We start from the raw sequence: 21,614 nt of genomic DNA on the forward strand, positions 1-21,614 counted from the left end.
AGGTCCGTCTAGTCAAGGCTATGATTTTTCCAGTAGTCATGTAGGGATGTGAGAGTTGGACTGTGAAGAAAGCTGAGCGCCGAAGAATTGATGCTTTTGAACTGTGGTGTTGGAGAGGACTCTTGAGAGTCCCTTGGACTGCCAGGAGATCCAACCAGTCCATTCTGAAGGAGATCAGCCCTGGGTGTTCTTTGGAAGGAATGATGCTAAAGCTGAAACTCCAGTACTTTGGCCACCTCATGTGAAGAGTTGACTCATTGGAAAAGACTCTGATGCTGGGAGGGATTGGGGGCAGGAGGAGAAGGGGACGACAGAGGATGAGATGGCTGGATGGTATCACTGACTCAATGGACGCGAGTCTGAGTGAACTCAGGGAGTTGGTGATGGACAGGGAGGCCTGGCATGCTGTGATTTATGGGGTTGCAAAGAGTCGGACACGACTGAGCAGCTGAACTGCACTGAACTGACCTGGGGTGTTCCTCTTTCGGTATTCTATCATTTTGCCTTTTCATACTGTTCATGGGGTTCTCAAGGCAAGAATACTGAAGCGGCTTGCCATTCCCTTCTCCAGTGGACCACATTCTGTCAGATCTCTTCACCATGACCCACCCATCTTGGGTTGCCCTGCAGGTATGGCTTAGTTTCATTGAGTTAGACAAGGCTGTGATCCTAGTGTGATTAGATTGACTAGTTTTCTGTGAGTATGGTTTCAGTGTGTCTTCCCTTTGATGCCCTCTTGTAACACCTACCATCTTACTTGGGTTTCTCTTACCTTGGGCGTGGGGTACCTCTTCATAGCTGCTACAGCAAAGTACAGCTGCTGCACTACCTAAACTTGTTTGGCCAAATTCAAACCACTTAATGTTACAGAAAAGAGTAGGCCCCAGGTTGTGAAACAGGTACTAGCAAAGTGACAAACAACTTACCCCTTCTTAAGCTGAAATGATTCCAACACACACATCAAAGGAAATATCTACTTCCCTCAAGGCACAGTTGGAGAAGACAATGGCACCCCACTCCAGTACTCTTGCCTGGAAAATCCCATGGACAGAGACGCCTGGTGGGCTGCAGTCCATGGGGTTGCGAAGAGTCGGACATGACTGAGCGACTTCACTTTCACTTTTCACTTTCATGCCTTGGAGAAGGAAATGGCAACCCACTCCAGTGTTCTTGCCTGGAGAATCCCAGGGACGGGGGAGCCCGGTGGGCTGCCGTCTATGGGGTCTCACAGAGTCGGACACAACTGAAGCGACTTAGCAGCAGCAGCACCAGCAAGGCTTAGTAAGGTATAAACCTGCCACAGGACTGGAAAAGGTCAGTTTTCATTCCAATCTGAAAGAAAGGCAATGCCAATGAATGTTCAAAGTACCACACAATTCACTCATCTCACATGCTAGCAAAGTAATGCTCAAAACTCTCCAAGCCAGGCTTCAACAGTACATGAACTGTCAACTTCCAGATGTTTAAGCTGGACTTAGAAAAGGCAGAGGAACCAGAGATCAAATTGCCAACATCTGTTGGATCATTGAAAAAGCAAGACAGTTCCCGAAAAACATCTACTTCAGCTTTATTGACTATGCCAAAGCCTTTGACTGTGTGGATCACAATAAACTGTGGAAAAGTTAAAGAGATTGGGATACCAGACCACCTTACCTGCTTCCTGAGAAACCTGTATGCAAGCCAGGAAGCAACAGTTAGAACTGGACATGGAACAACAGACTGGTTCCAAATTGGGAAAGGAGTACATGAAAGCTATATATTTTCACCCTGCTTATTTAACTTATATGCAGAGTACATCATGCTAAATGCCAGGCTGACTGAAGCACAAGCTGGAATCAAGACTGCCAGGAGAAATATCAACAACCTTGGATATGCAGATGATACCACCCTTATAACAGAAAGCTAAGAAGAACTAACGAGCCTCTTGATAAAAGTGAAAGAGGAGAGTGAAAATATTGGCTTAAAACTCAACATTAAGAAAACTAAGGTCATGCCATCTGGTTCCATCACTTCGTGGCAAATAGGTGGGGAAACAATGACAGACTATTTTCTTGGGTGACTGCAGCCATGAAATTAAGAGACGCTTGCTCCTTGGAAAAGAAGCTATGACCAACCTAGACAGCATAGTAAAAAGCAAAGACATTATTTTCTCAACAAAGGTCCATCTAGTCAAAGCTAGTTTTTCCAGTAGTCATGCATGGATGTGAGAGTTGGACTCTAAAGAAAGCTGAGCACGGAAGAATTGATGCCTTTGTTGGAGAAGACTCCTGAGAGTCCCTTGGACTGCAAGGAGAGCCAACCAGTCCATCCTAAAGGAAATCAGTCCTGAATGTTCATTGGAAGGACTGATGCTGAAGTTGAAATTTCAGTACTTTGGCCACCTGATGCGAAAAACTGACTCATTGGAAAAGACCCTGATGCTGAAGGGAAAGACTGAAGGCAGGAGGAGAAGGAGACCACAAAGGATGAGATGGTTGGATAGCATCACCCACTGGATGGACATGAGTTTGAGCAAGCTCTGGGAGTTGGTGATGGACAGGGCAGGTTGGTGCTGCAGACCATGCGGTCGGACACAACTGAGCGCTGGACTGAACTGAACTGAAACCTGCTTCCTACAAGACTGCGTTACACACGCCAGTGCCAGTGAGAAAGCAAAAAAACAAACAAACAAAAAACCTACCTACAACCCCACGCTCTGTCACTTTGGTACCTAAATCGGGTCCCCGCCTCCCTTCAGCAGGAGAGGGGCGGAAGGGGCGTGTCGGAGCGTGCGGCGCCCACGTGACCGCTGAGAGCCGCCGTCAGCCAAGTCGCGCGATCTGCCGTCATATCAGCCTATGTCGCTAGCCTCTGATTGGCTGGCGGCGCCGGCCGCCCCGAGCGTGAGGTCAGGCTACGCCCTTCCCGACTTCGGCTGCTTGGCTGACCGCGGCGATCCACTAGCTGGAACTGCAGGTGCCCCGGAGGAACCAAGTTGGCGGCTGGGCCCGGGCGGCCGATTCTTTCTAGGTAAGGATGACATTGGGGCTGAGAAGGAGGCCGAATACACCTCAGCGGAATGCATGAGGAGAGGAAGAAAGGGGGCTGGTGGGTTAGAGAGACTTCGGCAAGACCCAGGAGGTGAAGTTGAGAGCGTGTCTGTCTCTCCCCTTTCTCCCCCATCCCGCTGGCGTTTGTTGACTTCTTCCTGGACATAAGGCCCTGGGCAGGAGCTGGGCCTCTGTCTGCGAAATTTGGCTCAAGGACTCCTGCGCTGACCGTTGGCAGGGACGAGCAGGTAGCTGGCTGGGGGGCTGTGATGGGGCGAGTGCAGGGTGCAGGGCACGCGCGCTGGCCCGGGGCTGGCGGGAGGCGAGTTGCAGCCAGACACCTCCAGGTTAGGGGCCTCTGCCTGGCCAGAGCGCCTCTTTCAGGGCACGAGGAGGCTTGGACGTGAAAGAAACAAAACATGAGAATGGACCTGAAGAAGTGTTTGATGTTGGCTATTGCGAAAATCTATTTCAAGGCAAGTTAGTCCACTGAACCCTAGTAAAGCGTTTTGCGACTAATTTCTTTCTGTTGGGGGGGGATTTTTTTTTTTTCCTTTTTCCTTCAAGAGGCAAAGGAATTAGGTTGAAGAATTGGTGATTATTTGTGCAAGCCCCAGTTATTGTCCTGTAATTAAGATGGCTATAGAGACCTTGGCTTTCTATTAACACTTTAAAATTATATGCAAAAGTATGTGAGCTTGTAAGGTCACTGAGAATTTGAAAATTTAAGGAGCAGAAGAGATAATGATGAAGAAGCAGTAGAACTTGGTTGAAGTCCGTGGATTTTGCAACCAGCCTGAGGGTGATTGAGTCCCAGCCCCAGCATTTGTTTACTTGATCACTCTGGGAATTTTGTGTCCAGATTTCATATAAGAATAATGCTAGTACCTAACTTTTAGGGTGTACCTTGAAAGGGTTAAATGAGTTAATATTTACAGTACCTCATGTATAGTAAATGTTGATATTAGAAATGAGCAATTTTTTAAAATCAAATAACACTTTTTTCTGCCTTAGGTTAGAGTAATTTTGACTCAGCTGTGGTTCCTGTAACAGTAGTAATTATAGCTCCTGTTTGTTGAGGAGGTTCCACATGTCAGATAATGCCACACCCTATACTTCATCTCTAAATCTTAGAACAGTTCTGTAATCCAACCTAGATTTGCTTTTTCCATTTCATAGATGTGGGTTTGAATATAAACTTCAAAATTGAATTGCAGTTTTGAGATCATAATTGTTAGTGATTTCAGACTTTTTTTGTTCAGTTCAGGTGCTCAGTTGTGTCTGACTCTTTGCAACCCCATGAACCACAGCATGCCAGGCCTCCCTGTCCATCACCAACTCCCAGAGTTCACCCAAACCCACGTCCATTGAGTCGGTGGTGCCATCCAACCATCTCATCCTCTGTCGTCCCCTTCTCCTCCTGCCCTCAATCTTTCCCAGCATCAGGGTCTTTTCAAATGAGTCAGCTCTTCACATCAGGTGGCCAAAGTATTGGAGTTTCAGCTTCAACATCAGTCCCGCCAGTGAACACCCAGGACTGATCTCCTTTAGAATGGACTGGTTGGATCTCCTTGCAGTCCAAGGGATTCTCAAGAGTCTTTTCCAACACCACGGTTCAAGAACATCAATTTTTCAGTGCTCAGCTTTCTTCACAGTCCAACTCTCACATCCATACATGATTACTGGAAAAACCATATCCTTGACTAGATGGACCTTTGTTGACAAAGTGATGTCTCTGCTTTTTAATATGCTGTCTAGGTTAGTCATAACTTTCCTTCCAGGGAGGAAGCATCTTTTAATTTCATGTCTGCAGTCACCATCTGCAGTGATTTTGGAGCCCAGAAAAATAAAGTCAGCCACTGTTTCCACTGTTTGCCCAACTATTTGCCATGAAGTGATGGGACCAGATGCCATGATCTTTGTTTTCTGAATGTTGAGCTTTAAGCCAACTTTTTCACTCTCCTCTTTCACTTTCATCAAGAGGCTTTTTAGTTCCTCTTCACTTTCTGCCATAAGGGTGGTGTCATCTGCATATCTGAGGTTATTGATGTTTCTCCCAGCAATCTTGATTCCAGCTTGTGCTTCCTCCAGCCCAGCCTTTCTCATGATGTACTCTGCATCTAAGTTAAATAAGCAGGGTGACAATTTACAGCCTTGACATACTCTTTGTCAGAAATTACTGCAATATATTTGTGAGTACCTATTTACTACATCCCACACATTCTGGAAACACTTTAAAACAGGTTTCATCTCACAGTATCTCAGCTGCCTCCAGATGGTCTGAGGTACATTTCCTCCTTCCTTCTCGGCACTGGTTTATTATCACAGCAGTTATATACAGGGAACATTCCAATCAATACAACTCGCATGGTCTTCAGTTAAGAGTTTTTTTAATAGGGACTGAGAGCTTATTACAGTTTTTACTTACATCGGATATTAAAAGTTAAATTAAGTTAAAGAATGCTCATGGTTAATGTTTGAGCTATCTTTGGCTGCATGATACTGTTCCAGATACTATACCAAGTCCCCTACGTAGGAACCTCTGAGTTTTGAATTTTCAAAGGTGTGAACATGCATTCTGCCAGCGTTGGTGAAGTTGCAGCCTCGCCTCTGTCCCCTGTTGCTGACAGTCCTCAGCTCTACCCTCTCTCTCCTCCTCCTGCTGTCCCCTCCTCTCGCCAGTAAGGCTTCTTGCCTGTTCACTCGATGCCACCCCCTGTCTGTATGCCAGCTATTGTACTGTACTACTGTATCTTTCAAGGTATTGTAGGGGTAAAATTTAAAATGTTGTAATTTTTGTTTTTTTGTGTATTCTTTCTGTGAAAAGCATTATAAACCCATTACATAAGAGTACCATGTAGCCGGTTGTGTTACTGGATACTTTGGCTGACTTTGTTGGACTTAAGAACAGAACTTATTCGTATGTAGGGGACTTACTGTATATGGAATTATGGCTGTTTGGCATTATAGGTAATATGCAAGACTGGTTCACCAACTCCTACCAACCTTTAAAATGTGTGTGTGCGTGTATGCTAATTTGCTTTAGTCATGTCTGACTCTGTGCAACCCTATGGACTTAGCCTGCCGGGCTCCTCTGTCCCTGGGATTCTTCGGGCAAGAATACTGGCGTGGTTGCCATTTCCTTCTCCAGGTGACGTTCCCAACCCAGGGATGGAACCCAGGTCTGCTGCATTGCGGGCAGTTTCTTTACCGTCTGAGCCACCAGGGATGTAGCCTTTAGCGGTATAGCAATATTCTTTTCAGTTGTCAGGTTCTTCTTAAATGTTTGTTTCGGATGTTACTTAATGTACGTGACCTGCTGCTCTGTCCTTTATGGCCTCAGCAACTAGGCTCCTTTTGATCTTCAGATTCATGTCCGCATGTAGTCTGCTGCTTTCATCCGGGAGTCCAGGTGAGCCACAGCAATTAGACTTAAGATCCAAGCTGAGCCCATCATTCCTCGTACCCCCAAAGTTCCTGTTGCACCCAAATGCACTAGCTCCACGATATTCCCTATTTTGATAACATCATCATCCGTTCAGGCAAGGTAAAAAAATCTCACAATCATCTTAGATATTTTTAAATTGATGTATAGTTGATTCACAGAATTTTATTAGTTTCTGATGATTGGTTTTCATATTTTTCTCCATTATGGTTTATAATAGGATATTGAATATGTTCCCTGTGCTATGTAGTAGGATCTTGTTGTTCATTCTTTCTGTATAATTGTTTGCATTAGACTTCTAAGTCTCTGATGAATATGTCTATTTGTATAGCTGTTGTCTGAGGTCAGGCAATCATCCTCTCTAGGCTAGTGTACCACACTAGTTAGGAGCAACCAGTCTCCCTGCGTCTCATCAGTACAACACATTCCTAACGCAACAGTTTTTATAAAATATGGGTCTGTTGATACCTCTTCCCTCATCGAAAGTCTTTTCGTGTCTCCTCCGTCATGTGCGAGGGAAAGTTCAGTTCCTTAGTGGGGCACCAGATCCAATAGCAAAAGCAGTCTGATACCAGTTTCCTTTTACCAGGTTCATCTTCCACCGTTTTTTTTTCCCTCTGCTTCACCCTTGTCACGCTCTTAAGCATCCACCTTGCCACATCCCATGAGCCGTGAATGAACCATGGCCTTTCCATGCCTTTGCAGTTGTTATTTCTAATTGAAATAATTACCCTCCCCCTTTTTTTCCCCTGGTAATGTCCTTCAAAGCCCAAATCAAAGTACTTCACTTCACTTACAACAGCCTTCTGTTGTAAAAGGAGATAGTTCTGTTGTCTTTTCTAATTTCGTACAGTTTGCATATATGTACCTTTTTTGTAGGGCTTCTGGGTAGCCCTGTGGTAAAGAATCCACTTCCCAATGCAGGAGATGCAGGTTCAATCCCTGGGTCAGAAAGATACACTGGAGAAAGAAATGGCAACCCACTCCAGTATTCTTGCCTGGGAAATCCCATGGACAGAGGAACTGCAGGCTGCAGTCCATGGGGTCCCAAAGGAGTCGGACACAACTTAGCAACTAAACAACAACAACCTTTATTGTAGCACTTGAATCGATAGAACAGTTCCTTCCAATAGCTGCCTTATTTTGAAGATGGATTTAGACTGAATCTTTTTAGTCTTTGTATGCTCATCACCTGGTGTAGTTTGAGTGAATTAACAATATATTATGAAGGATTTATGTCCATTGATTATAAATTTTCTTTCATGTCAATGTGAGAAAAAATGCTTGCAACTCATATCACAAACAAGGGGCTAAATGTCCTAATAAATAAAGAACTTCTGGAATTTGATTTTAAGAGACTGGACACTCTGGCAGTTTTCGGACTCGTTTTTCTTATTGTTGCTGTTCAAAAGTTTTAGTTATAGATGAGGGCTGTTTAGAATACTGGGAACATTTCTCACTACCAACAGTGCAGTGAAAAATGAGAAAATAGATTGTCAGTGACGGAGTCAGTGATCAGCCCACAAAAGCTGACTGTGAATTTGCTGAACAGTTTATCCAGGATCATGAATATAGACTCAACTTAAGTTTTTCAAAGTTTAAGCATCTGGAACTGGAGCTGGCATACTTTCCTTTCAAGGGGCTAGATAATAAACATTTGTGAGCCATGCTGTGTCTGTTACAGTGACTCAACCTTGACTTTGTAGTATAGAGAAGCAGCTATAGACAATATAATAGACACATGTGGACATAGCTGTGTTTCAACAAAGCTTCTTTACAGAAACAGGCACTGGATTCAGGCCCTGTGGGACCACAGTTTGCCAACCCCCAAGGGCGGGAAGCCGGCAGCGGGGGTGGGGGGGAATAAATGTATTCTAGTTTTCAGGGTCAAGAATACATCTTTTGTTCCATCAGTGAGAGTTCCGGTCAGTCACAAAAATAGATAGTCTCTGACTGTTATGGTTGTGGTCACAACATAGATCCCTTTCGGGAATTGACCTAAAGTCTCAGCACTGAAGCAAAAGTCTGAAATCTGAATCCTTTTAGGAGAAAGATGCCGCTGAAACTTGCAGCCGAAGGAGAAAGCCATTTATCTAAATACCTTTACTATTTGCATGCTAACTATTACCCTGTCTTCTGGCATATAGTGGAAGCAAACACTGAGATGCAGTTAGATCTGGACTCAATGCCAGCCATCAGCCTGGCCTTGGAGAAGAAGTTTTGTGGGCCCCAGTTTCTCTCACTGAGCTTTGGTGTCCCCACGTATAAGATGAAGAGACTGGGCCCTAGTCCAGAGATGACATTGAAGACCCCTTCTGGCTCTAATGATGGCATTTACAGGATTGCAGTAGCAGCAGGCTTGTACTTCATATGCTTATGAAGGCAGGAACTTCATATATAGTTTTTCTGAAAAATTTTTGCTTTGAGAAATGTCAACATGGGGAAGTAATTGTTGTTACCTGTTTATCCTTTAGGGGCTAAGATGGATCTTGTACTCAGTATTGCAGATTATTATGTTTTTACACCGTACATATATCCAGCCACATGGCCAGAGGACAACATCTTCCGACAAGCTATCACTCTCCTGATTGTAACAAATCTTGGTGCTTTTATACTGTATTTCTTCTTTGCAACACTGAGTTATTATTTTGTGTATGATCATTTATTAATGAAACACCCACAATTTTTAAAGGTAGGTGGTTTTCTTATCTATTGTTTAATTACTGTTACAGTAAAAATAGCAATGTGATGTATCAATATTTGTGAGATTTTCAGATTAAACTGGTTATAACCTTTAGAGTTTCTAAAACCAGCTCCAAGCGGGATATTTTTGGAAGAACTAGTCTTCTCTCTCCTTTCCTTAATTTAAACAGATAAATAAACTGTACTTTTTTTTTTTTAACTGTAAGCCTGGTCTTGCTAAACACATAGACAGGAATTTCTTTGCTGACAGTAATCAATAAATAAATGTATACATTTGTATAATTGTTTTAATATTAAACTTTCACAAGCTGAAATATGCTTTTACTGTGTATATAGTTTTTGACTAGGTAATCCAAACTCAGCAGATAGAGACCTGTTTAGTGACTTTTCTGTTTCAGTTACTTGTATTTGTCAGTCACTACCAAGAGTGAGGGGGAAAATGTAGAGAGGGATGGGGATGGGAGTTAATTATGAAAGAAATTATTATTCTGTAAATAGAGATTTGGAATAGAGATTTTGTAGGAAGGGGAAAAGAAGTTTTAGAATTTAAAATATTTGTTGCATTTGCTTCCTGCAAAAGGAATGTTTTTTTACACACCCCTGCCCAAACAGTAACATTTTAGTAGAAGCTGTTTGGAGGTAAGTGCCTTCATATAAAAGAGACGTTCAAAATCCAATCTGGAACAGTTGTGTGCTAGTTTTGTTTACCATGGATTCTGTGCTTTGTAAGTACTGGAAACTTCATTTTCAGAATCAAGTCTCTCGAGAGATTGCGCATTCTGTCCAGTCAATGCCATGGATGAGCATCCCCACGGTTTTACTGTTCCTGCTAGAGGTGAGAGGTTACAGCAGACTCTATGACGGCATAGGAGAGTTTCCATACGGTGAGTTTCCATATATGGTGTAAGAGTTTCCGTATATAGTGTAAACTTCAGGCACAGATGGGTTTCTTGAAGGAGTCAAATCTGCCTCTTCTTTTCTTCAAAATAATTAAAAGTTCTTCAGTTTGTTCTTATGTATGCGTGCTTAGTTGCTTCAGTTGTGTCTGACTCTTTGCGACCATATCGGCTGTAGCCCACCAAGCTTCTCTGTCTGTGCGTTTCTCCAGGCGAGAATACTGGAGTGGATTGCTATGCCCTCCTCCAGGGGATCTTCCCAACCCAGGGATCGAACCCACGTCTCTTACGTTTCCTGCATTGGCAGGCAGGTTCCCACTAGTGCCACCTGGGAAGCCCAGTTTGTTTTCAGTATTCTACTTTAATTTGTTCGTGTCCTGCCACATACGTGCATTTCTTTAATTTCATCTCAACTTTAAAGTCTTTCTTGTAGCTGAGATTGTGCCTAGGAGAAGATTGGCATTGTCAGAGCTGGAGCCTTGAGTTTGTTTCCTAGTACCTATATTGAATTCAAGAATCCTCCCCCCAAAAAGATAAATCTCAAGTGATCAATCCTTATAAAAAAATCAGAAGACAGTTTTTTTTTTAAAAACCTATCATCACTTATTTTTTTTAAAAAATCCATCGTTGTTTATGTCACAAAATTGAAACCCTTACTATGCATGCTGGTTTGGACTCTGATTTTTTTTTTTTTCTTGCCAATGTTTATGCCCATTTTTTCATGCTAGTTAGTTTTAGAATTACATTGTATAAATATCCATTCAAATAAACTTTATTTAAATGATCCATACTTCTGGGTCTTTAGATTATTTCTTGTTTTTCTATTATAAACAGTGCTACAGTGACTAAAGTTTTGTGAAATTCTGGAATGAATTCATCAAGGTACATTTCTAGTATCTAGTATTAGAAAGTAAGAATAATACAGAGTTAAAATTTGTTGTTCATATGTACCAGCTTTAGTTCTAAGCTTTTCACGTGGCATCACTCCATCTTATTCTACATTAATCCTATGAGGTAGGTACTACTATATGCTCCTTTAGAGGTGAGTAAATTAAGTGTACAGAAGAGTTTCAGTAATTTGCTGAGCTCACTTGACAAGTAAGGGGTGGATCTGGGACTGAAATCCAAGCTTGCTGGCATCAGCACCCCTGCTCTCCTAGTAAAAGTTTAGTTTTCAGAGGAGGGAACAAAAGTCACACACCAGGGTGCTGAATTGGTTCAGCCTTGGAAGGTGGGCTGAGTTGTGAATAAAAGTAAAAGGAGAGAGGTTTGAGTAAAGATACACAGGCAAGACTCTGAAGATGTTGGGAGGATGCTAAGTGAACCAGGCTGGTTAGTACGTGAGTAGATGAGGTTAGAAAGATCAGGAGTTGGGTTACAGAGTAAATGCTCATAATACCATGGCTTAAGGTAGTTTGTGGAAAATAAAATTCTAAGCAGAGGAGGTAACATATGTAAAGATGTGTGTTATGAAGATTAATATGAAAGGAAAAATAAATAACATTATTCTCCAGCATTTAAATAATAAAGATACCATAGCAGTATACTCTTTCTGTTTCATAAGTATCCTCATAGCTTAATTAAGAAATATTTTATGTAGGACACTTCAAGTTTTTATGAGAGGAAAATGAACAGATCCCAGAGTCAAGGGAAATGGAAGTTGTGATATATTGAATTAACAAAGCAGATAGTTGGCAGTGTTTGGGTCTAGTATCCTGTTTTGTCTCCTTAGACGGACCTGTCAAATGTAACCTCTGAACGAACTTATGGTTGCTGATGGGGAAGGACAGATAGTTAGGGAGTTTGGGATCAACGTGTACACACTGCTATATTTAAAATGAATAACCAACAAGGATCTGCTGTATAGCACAGGGAACTCTGCTCAGTGTTACATGGCAACCTGGATGGGAGGGGAGTTTGGAGGAGAATGGATACATGTGTATATATGGCTGAGTCCCTTCACTGCTCACCTGAAACTATCACAACATTGTTCATTGGCTATAACCCAATACAAAGTAAAAAGTTAAAATATATATTGGGGGAGGGGGGGTGGGGGTGGGAAGTAAACTGATCCTAGGAGCTGAATCTTGATTCTGCCGTATCCTTTTGTCTCTCATAGGCTGGTTTCAGCTCGCTGCTAGTGTCTTGTCTTTTCTCTTCTTCACTGACATGCTGATCTACTGGATTCACAGAGGCCTTCATCATAGACTTGTTTATAAGGTAATAAGCTTGACTCATTTGTAGAGGAAGAGAGAAAATACACATTTCAGCAGTGGATAACTATAAATCCTGTCTCGTTTCCAAGAATTTCCTCTAACTTATTAAATACCTAAGTAGCCTTAGTCATGATAGGTACCAGTTACATTTTGTTTGTATCCTTCTTTATGAATCTGCAAGGGCTGTGCTAAAAATCTTACTGTCTTGGGGATTTTCTAAAGTAATTTGCTAAATTCAACAGGATTTTTTCAGATAGGTCATTTCCCACAGCATGAGCTTGAAAAACTAAGTAGAATGTTGCACTGGCTAAAGTCTGTGGCATTAACATGGTCTTTTCTTCTGTAGCGCTTACACAAACCTCATCATGTCTGGAAGATTCCAACTCCATTTGCGAGTCACGCTTTTCACCCTCTGGACGGCTTCCTTCAGAGTCTGCCTTACCACATATACCCTTTTATCTTCCCGTTACACAAGGTAGTTTATTTAGGCTTGTACATCTTGGTCAATATCTGGACAATTTCCATTCATGATGGTGATTTTCGTGTTCCCCAGCTCTTAAAGCCTTTTATCAATGGCTCGGCTCATCACACAGACCACCATATGCTCTTTGACTATAATTATGGACAGTATTTCACCTTGTGGGATAGAATTGGAGGCTCATTCAGAAATCCCTCCTCCTTTGAGGGGACTGGACCTCTTAATTATGTGAAGAAAATGGCAGAAGAAAAGCACAGTAGCCTTGGAGGAAATGGTTATAAAAATGAAAAATTATTCAATGGAGAGTGTACAAAGACTGAGTAGATTATTTCCCAATTATTAAAAAATTTTAATCAAGGAAAAATAATCTACATACGTTACCGCTAGGAGGCATAGCAAGTGAACAGGATCATTTGAAAAATCAGTATTGTGGGTATAGCTGAGGAATGCTCATAATGTTAGATCAAGGGAACATGCCATGTGTACCACTATTTTAACCTCGGGCTCCAAATACTGGATGTTGCTCTAAGGGACAAGTTGTGTCTTTCTAGCCAGCAGATCTGTAATTTGTATAGCCTCAACAGCAGTTTTTTAAAGTAAGAGGATAGATTATTGAGGGGACTGGGCTATGTCCTTTTGCCTTAATTTGTGCATATTCATTAAAGTAAAATTCATTGTGCTTAATGATATCAAGACTAAACGGCATAACAAAGAAGTACTAATGTGAAGATGATTCCTCATGTCAGGAATGATTAAGTATTTGGTACAGTAAGTTCCCTACGTAAAAACAAGTTCCGTTCCGAGAGCCACGTTCGTAAGTCAAATTTGTTTATGAGTCCAACAAAATTAGCTCATCTACCCAACCAACACAATTGGCTATATAGTACTGTTCTGTAATAGATTTATAAGACTTTTCACACAAATAATATGTAAACACAAAAAATAAACATCTTTACTTGTATAGTACAGTACCTTGAAAGGTACAGTAATATAGTATAGCAGATGGCTCACGGGCTGTCATCGACTGAACAGGTGAGGAGAGTTCTAACTCAAGGAGGTGGGAGATGGAAGAGCTCCAGATCATCAGCAATAGGGGATACCAGCTAAATCACCACTGCTTTTCTGCTTGCTTCAGACATCCTGGGCTTGAAATAAAAATACCGTACTCTACAGCACTGTACAGTAAAGTACACGAAAGCGCAGCCACTTGTACAGGGTGCACGCATGTGACAGTGTACACTAGATATGTGAGCTTACCTGATGGGACATGAGAGCGCGTGTCCTCATCTTTGAAGGTTAGAAACGTGAAGTTTTGTATGTAGGGGACTTACTGTGTTGATATGATAACTTGTGCTTTGTTCAAGTAGAAACATAGGTTTGAAAAAAATCATAATGTATTATCAGCTCAGTAACCTGATTAATAGCAGATGTTACAAGATTATTGTCTTTCCAAACATGAAAAACTTACTCTCTGGTGACATCGTCAACTATTATGTTTTACTGATGAACAGATACATTGGGATTTTAGAAAACATTATTACTACCTTGATTTAATCCAGATCCAGGATTTAAAATTTTGATGGTTATTGTTTTCAATTGTTATTTAATAGGTGTAAAATGACGTGACTGAATATATGTAGAAAGGGAAATTTGATGCCCAGGTAATGTATTTAACGCTACTGGTGTTTTTAATTAAATTGATGCACTGCACTTTTGATATGTTTCTCTATAAAAGGAAATAATTGCCAAATGTTTTAGGCCTATCACTGAAGATTAGTTTAGAAATCTTATATCAACACCCTCCTGTTTCTTTACTTCTTCCCACTCCCTCTGTGAAAAGATTTAACAGATAACTTTCTGTGTTGTAATATAAGTATGTTGAGAAAACATGTTTGCAAAGGTATTGTCTAATCTATTTATGTAAACAATAAAAGTTGATTATGACTTATTAAAGTGTATCAGTTAACTATTATAAAAGCATAAAATATTCTTTGTACAAATTTTATATCAATGTGAAACCTCAAAGTGATGTGAATTGTCAAAACTTTAGAATATCTCCAAATGCTTGCTATCAAGGGGAGAGAGAAGGGAGTGCCACTTTCTTTTTATATTTCATATCTTTTATTAGATCTTTTAGGGAGAAGGCAATGGCACCCCACTCCAGTACTCTTGCCTGAAAAATTCCATGGACGGGGGAGCCTGGTGGGCTTCAGTCCATGGGGTCGCGATGAGTTGGACATGACTGAGTCTGAGTGACTTCACTTTCACTTTTCACTTTCCCGCATTGGAGAAGGAAATGGCAACCCACTCCAGTGTTCTTGCCTGGAGAATCCCAGGGACAGCGGAGCCTGGTGGGCTGCCGTCTATAGGGTCGCACAGAGTCGTCTATAGGGTCGCACAGAGTCGGACACGACTGAAGTGAGTTAGCAGCAGCAGCAGCAGCAGCAACAAGACACCAGTCAAAAAATTTAATGCTTTGGATCCGGAAGAAAATGTTTGGTTTTTTCCTTTCTGTTTAAGTTATTGTTACAGTGTTGCTTAAGCATACCAGTATACCATTTAGTATTTTGTAACTGGTCAGTGCATCTAAATGCTTTTCACTAATCCCCATGGTCCCTGTTTTCCTCTCTGCCTGAGGAAAAAAAAGGAATTAAGAAGTAAACCTTGTTTCCTGAAATGATGAAAGCTAATATTTATTGAGCTTTTATTCTTGATCAGGTAAAAGTCCTTGATGTAAGGACACTGGAACCCAGCTGGTAACTTTCCTGAGATTATTTCTCTTCTCATGTAAAGTCCAGCATGGGTGTTTCTGGTTGGTGAACAGATTTCCAAGTTACCTGAGACCCAGGTTCCTTCCATCTCTGGGCTCTGCTATTCTCCCAGTTTACAAAGTTTTCTCTGTTGAAGGAGCCAGCAGGGGAAGACGGTAGAGCGCCCATGTTGCTTTGGACGAAACTTAATCATGTAGCCCATCTTACTGGAAAGGATTCTGGGGAATGTGTCCAGCTGTGTTCCTGGGAGGACAGGGTCACCAGTTGTTGACCAGCTAGCCATTCTGCCATGTCCATATAATTTATTTTCCTCTTTTTGTGGGTCCCAATAAAGGTATTGAGGGAATGAATGAACTCAAAATTATTTCAGGTTATCCATTCACTGGATGTCTTAGTGCTCTTAATTCCATAACTTCAGTTATGAGTGTTAAACTTTCCTCTAGATTCTTCATACTGTGTACCTAATAGAAAAGAAAGAATATAATTTATGAGGGAAGTTTCCTCAGAGATCTTAGTAGTTAAACTAGTCTCTGCCCTGCCTGCTCTCTCAAGTTCTGACCTTATTAAGCAGCATTATGTTAAGTAGAACAAACAGTGGTTTTTGTGCATAGTCGCCACATCGTGCTGTTTTCTTTTAGAGGCGTTCAGAAATTGCTCATGGAAGTGAGGATCTAAATTCCTTCCCACGGGAATATCAAGTGAAAGACGAGAGGAGTTGAGATATTGCTCATGGACGTACGGATTTAAATTCCCTCCCACATGAATATTAAGTGAAAGACTAGCCTTTGAAACTTTTTGTGGTTACAAGATAGAAAATCAGTGGACTTCCTTGGTGGTCCAGTGGTGTCAGTTCAGTTCAGTTGCTCAGTTGTGTCTGACTCTTTGCCACCCCATGAATCACAGCACGCCAGGCCTCCCTGTCCATCACCAACTCCCCAAGTTCACTCAAACTCATGTGCATCGAGTTGGTGATGCCATCCAGCCATCTCATCCTCTGTCGTCCCCTTCTCCTCCTGCCCCCAATCCCTCCCAGCATCAGGGTCTTTTCCAAAGAGTCAACTCTTCGCATGAGGTGGCAAAAGTATTGGAGTTTCAGCTTCAGCATCAGTCCTTCCAATGAACACCCAGGGCTGATCTTTAGAATGGACTGGTAGGATCTCCTTGCAGTTCAAGGGACTCTCAAGAGTCTTCTCCAACACCACAGTTCAAAAGCATCAATTCTTCGGCGCTCAGCCTTCTTCACAGTCCAACTCTCACATCAATACACGACCACTGGAAAAACCGTAGCCTTGACTAGACGGACCTTTGTTGGCAAAGTAATGTCACTGCTTTTGAATATGCTATCTAGGTTGGTCATAACTTTCCTTCCAAGGAGTAAGTGTCTTTTAATTTCATGGCTGCAATCACCATTTGCAGTGATTTTGGAGCACGAGAAAATAAAGTCTGACACTGTTTCTACTGTTTCCCCATCTATTTCCCATGAAGTGATGGGACCAGATGCCATGATCTTCGTTTTCTGAATGTTGAGCTTTAAGCCAACTTTTTCACTCTCCTGTTCACCTTCAAGAGGCTCTTTAGTTCCTCTTCAATTTCCGCCATAAGGGTGGTATAATCTGCATATCTGAGGTTATTGATATTTCTGCCAGCAATCTTGATTCCAGTTTGTGCTGCTTCCAGCCCGGTGTTTCTCGTGATGTACTCTGCATATAGGTTAAATAAGCAGGGTGACAATATACAGCCTTGACGTACTCCTTTTCCTATTTGGAACTACTCTATTGTTCCATGTCCAGTTCTAACTGTTGCTTCCTGACCTGCATATAGGTTTCTCAAGAGGCAGGTCAGGTGGTCTGGTATCCCCATCTCTTTCAGAATTTGCCACAGTTTATTGTGGTCCACATAGTCAAAGGCTTTGTCATAGTCAATGAAGCAGAAATAGATGTTTTTCTGGAACTCTTGCTTTTTCGATGATCCAGCAGATGTTGGCAATTTGGTCTCTGGTTCCTCTGCCTTTTCTAAAACCGACTTGAACATCTGGAAGTTCACAGTTAATGTACGCTGAAGCCTGGCTTGGAGAATTTTGAGCATTACTTTACTAGCATGTGAGATGAGTGCAGTTGTGTGGTAATTTGAGCATTCTTTGACATTGCCTTTCTTTGGGATTGGAATGAAAACTGACCTTTTCCAGTCCTGGGGCCACTGCTGAGTTTTCCAAATTTGCTGGCATATTGAGTGCAGCACTTTCACAGCATCATCTTTCAGGATTTGAAACAGCTCAACTGGAATTCCATCACCTCCACTAGCTTTGTTTGTAGTGATGCTTTCTAAGGCCCACTTGACTTCACATTCCAGGATGTCTGTCTCCAGGTGAGTGATCACACCATCATGATTATCTGGGTCATGAAGCTCTTTTTTGTACAGTTCTTCTGTGTATTCTTGCCACCTCTTCTTAATATCTTCTGCTTTTGTTAGGTCCATACCATTTCTGTCCTTTATCAAGCCTATCTTTGCATGAAATGTTCCCTTGGTATCTCTAATTTTCTTGAAGAGATCTCTAGTCTTTCCCATTCTGTTCTTTTCCTCTATTTCTTTGCATTGATCGCTGAAGGAGGCTTTATCTCTTCTTGCTATTCTTTGGAACTCTGCATTCAGATGTTTATATCTTTCCCTTTCTCCCTTGCTTTTCGCTTCTCTTTTCACAGCTATTTGTAAGGCCTCCCCAGACAGTCATTTTGCTTTTTTGCATTTCTTTTCCATGGGGATGGTCTTGATCCTTGTCTCCTGTACAGTGTCACGAACCTCATTCCATAGTTCATCAGGCACTCTCTCTATCAGATCTAGTCCCTTAAACCTATTTCTCACTTCCACTGTATAATCATAAGGGATTAGATTTAGGTCATAGCTGAATGTTCCAGTGGTTTTCCCTACTTTCTTCAATTTAAGTCCGAATTTGGCAATAAGGAGTTCATGATCTGAGCCACAGTCAGCTCCCGGTCTTGTTTTTGCTGACTGTATAGAGCTGCTCCATCTTTGGCTGCAAAGAATATAATCAATCTGATTTTGGTGTTGACCACCTGGTGATGTCCATGTGTAGAGTCTCGTGTTGTTGGGAGAGGGTGTTTGCTATGACCAGTGCGTTCTCTTGGCAAAAGTCTATTGGCCTTTTCCCTGCTTTATTCCGTACTCCAAGGCCAAATTTGCCTGTTACTCCAGGTGTTTCTTGACTTCCTACTTTTGCATTCCAGTCCCCTATAATGAAAAGGACATCTTTTTGGAGTGTTAGTTCTAAAAGGTCTTGTAGGTCTTCATAGAACCATCCAACTTCAGCTTCTTCAGCGTTACTGGTTGGGGCATAGACTTGGATCACCGTGATATTGAATGGTTTGCCTTGGAAATGAACAGAGATCATTCTATTGTTTTTGAGATTGCATGCAAGTACTGCATTTTGGACTCTTTTGTTAACGATAATGGCTACTCCATTTCTTCTAAGGGATTCCTGCCCACAGTAGTAGATATAATGGTCGTCTGAGTTAAATTCACCCATTCCAGTCCATTTTAGTTCGTTGATTCCTAGAATGTCGACGTTCACTCTTGCCATCTCCTGTTTGACCACTTCCAATTTGCCATGATTCATGGACCTGAATTCCAGGTTCCTATGCAATATTGCTCTTTACAGCATCGGATCTTGCTTCTATCACCAGTCACATCGACAACTGGGTATTGTTTTTGCTTTGGTTCCATCCCTTGATTCTTTCTGGAGTTATTTCTCCACTGATGTCCAGTAGCATATTGGGCACCTACCGACCTGGGGAGTTCCTTTTTCAGTATTCTATCATTTTGCCTTTTCATGCTGTTCGTGGGGTTCTCAAGGCAAGAATACTGAAGTGATTTGCCATTCCCTTCTCCAGTGGACCACATTCTGTCAGACCTCTCCACCATGACCCATCCATCTTGGGTGGCCCCACATGGCGTGGCTTAGTTCCATTGAGTTAGACAAGACTGTGGTCCATGTGATCAGATTGGCTAGTTTTCAGTGATTATGGTTTCAGAGTGTGTGCCATCTGATGCCCTCTCACAACACCTACCGTTTTACTTGGGTTTCTCTTACCTTGGACGTGGGGTATCTCTTCACAGCTGCTCCAGCAAAGCACAGCCGCTGCTCCTTACCTTGGAGGAGGGTTATCTCCTCACAGCCGCCCCTCCTGACCTTGAACGTGGTGTAGCTCCTCTTGGCCGTCCTGTGCCCATGCAAGTGCCACTTCTTGGAGGTGGGGTAGCTCCTCCCGGCCACTGCCCCTGACCTCGGGCATGTGGTAGCTCCTCTCGGCCACCGCCCCTGTCCTCAGACATGGGGTAGCTCCTCTCGGCCACCGCCCCTGACCTTGGATGTGGGGTAGCTTGTCTCGGTGACCGCCCTTGACCTTGGACGTGGGGTAGCTCCTCTCAGTCGCTGCCCCGACTTTGGGTGAGAGGTAGCTCCTCTGGCTTAGACTCCACAATCCCAATGTAGGGGACACAGATTTCAATCCCTGGCCAGGGAACTAGAGCCTACATGCCACAATCAAAGATCCTGCATATGACAACTAAACCTCAGTTCAGTTCAGTCGCTCACTCGTGTCCGACTGCAACCGCATGAATTGCATCATGGCAGGCTTCCCTGTCCACCACCAACTCCCGGAGTTCCCTCAAACTCACGTCCATCAAGTCAGTGATGCAAGCCTAGGCGCAGCCAAATGAATGAATAAGTGAATATTTTTTTAAAAAAGAAAAGGATCACATTTCCCCTTTTTATGGTAGGAGTTGGGAAATAGATGGAGGCAGTATAGAGCACGTTGCAAAAGCTGAAGACATACTGAGTCATTGTTCTTATCTCCTTGTCTCTGAGTGCCGTAATTTCCCTACTCCTCACCGCCCTCTATTGTGGGGTGTGTGTGTATTTTCTTTTCCTCTCTCATCTTCAAAAAGGCCAGGATAGATTGGCAGCGAATGATGAATTCTGTTTTGGACACGCGGAGTTTACAGTGCAGGCAGAGTATTTCAACAGAGATAACGTCTGAGAAGATGGAGATAAGGAGACAAATTAGAACAAAGATTTAGGATAAATTCAGTGAGAAGTTTGAGGCTATGAGGTTGCCAAGTAGAACGTGACAGAGGAAATCTGGAGAAACCAGTTTGACGGGGAAAGAGCTTCCTTTGTCTTCCTAGCTTCAAACTCAAAACACTTGAGTGGCAGTCATATCAGCATTTACTGGTTTCTATCATCTGTCATAGTTACATGTATCCAATTCTAGACTCCATCTAGATTCTTACATAAAGTGGAAACCATGTGTGAATCATCCTTATATTAAACCATATGTCCTTATTGAATGCCCAAGACCTGGCTGAGGTTTGATAAATACTTTGCTGAATGAATTAATAAAATGATGGAGATGTCATCCTCTTCAATGATTAATGAACCCCTACTAGGTGCCAAACACGGCATTAGGTACAAATATTTAATCTGCAGGATCTTAAATGTTGACTTTTTAGCCAGCCACTCATTTCTCATTTATTCATTAGCTGACATTTGGTGAGTGCCTTGCAGGAGTCAGAAGTCAGAAGAAAGGAATCAAAAATGGTCCCCACATCAAGGATAAACTTGCTCCTTTCTTTCTCACTCAGTCATACCTTCCACTGGAAGCAAAACCCACCAGTACCCTGGATTCTGACCCTACATGTATTAGTAATATGAATACCAATTAGGGGGTTGAATGACTCTGTGGCATTACTAATAACAGTGTGCTCTGAATACAAGTAAAAGAAAAATTCTTCAAAATTATATTCCCTGAGAGCTCAGTTGGTAAAGAATCCACTTGCAATGCAGGAGACCCTGGTTTGATTCCTGGGTCGGGAAGATCTGCTGAAGAAGGGATAGGCTATGCACCCCAGATTCTTGGGCTTCTCTGATGGCTCAGCTGGTAAAGAATTGCCTGCAATGAGGGAGACCTGGGGTTGATACCTGGGTTGGGAAGATCCCCTGGAGAAGGGAAAGGCTACCCAGTCCAGTATTCTGGCCTGGAGAATTCCATGGACTGTATAG

At 42.4% G+C, this 21,614-nt stretch overlaps 1 protein-coding gene across 1 annotated transcript; it reads left to right on the plus strand.

Annotated features, from left to right (window-relative positions):
• Positions 1-2,940: 2,940 nt before the first annotated feature.
• On the plus strand, positions 2,941-14,583 carry SC5D (sterol-C5-desaturase). Its single transcript, XM_052652877.1, has 5 exons — positions 2,941-3,009; positions 8,949-9,166; positions 9,929-10,061; positions 12,193-12,293; positions 12,636-14,583. The coding sequence occupies exons 2-5, from the start codon at positions 8,957-8,959 to the stop codon at positions 13,089-13,091; spliced, it is 900 nt and encodes a 299-aa protein (XP_052508837.1). The 5' UTR covers positions 2,941-3,009; positions 8,949-8,956; the 3' UTR covers positions 13,092-14,583.
• Positions 14,584-21,614: the final 7,031 nt, after the last annotated feature.

This window comes from Budorcas taxicolor, chromosome 15 (genome assembly GCF_023091745.1).
Source record: "Budorcas taxicolor isolate Tak-1 chromosome 15, Takin1.1, whole genome shotgun sequence".
Lineage (NCBI taxonomy): Eukaryota > Metazoa > Chordata > Mammalia > Artiodactyla > Bovidae > Budorcas > Budorcas taxicolor.

Bases quoted from the DNA above. Each gene is read 5' to 3' on its own strand.
- SC5D (XM_052652877.1), top strand. From the start codon at position 8,957: ATGGATCTTGTACTCAGTATTGCAGATTATTATGTTTTTACACCGTAC. The intron at 10,062-12,192 runs GTGAGTTTCCAT...TGTCTCTCATAG, and splicing joins CATAGGAGAGTTTCCATACG to GCTGGTTTCAGCTCGCTGCT. The intron at 12,294-12,635 runs GTAATAAGCTTG...TTTCTTCTGTAG, and splicing joins ATCATAGACTTGTTTATAAG to CGCTTACACAAACCTCATCA.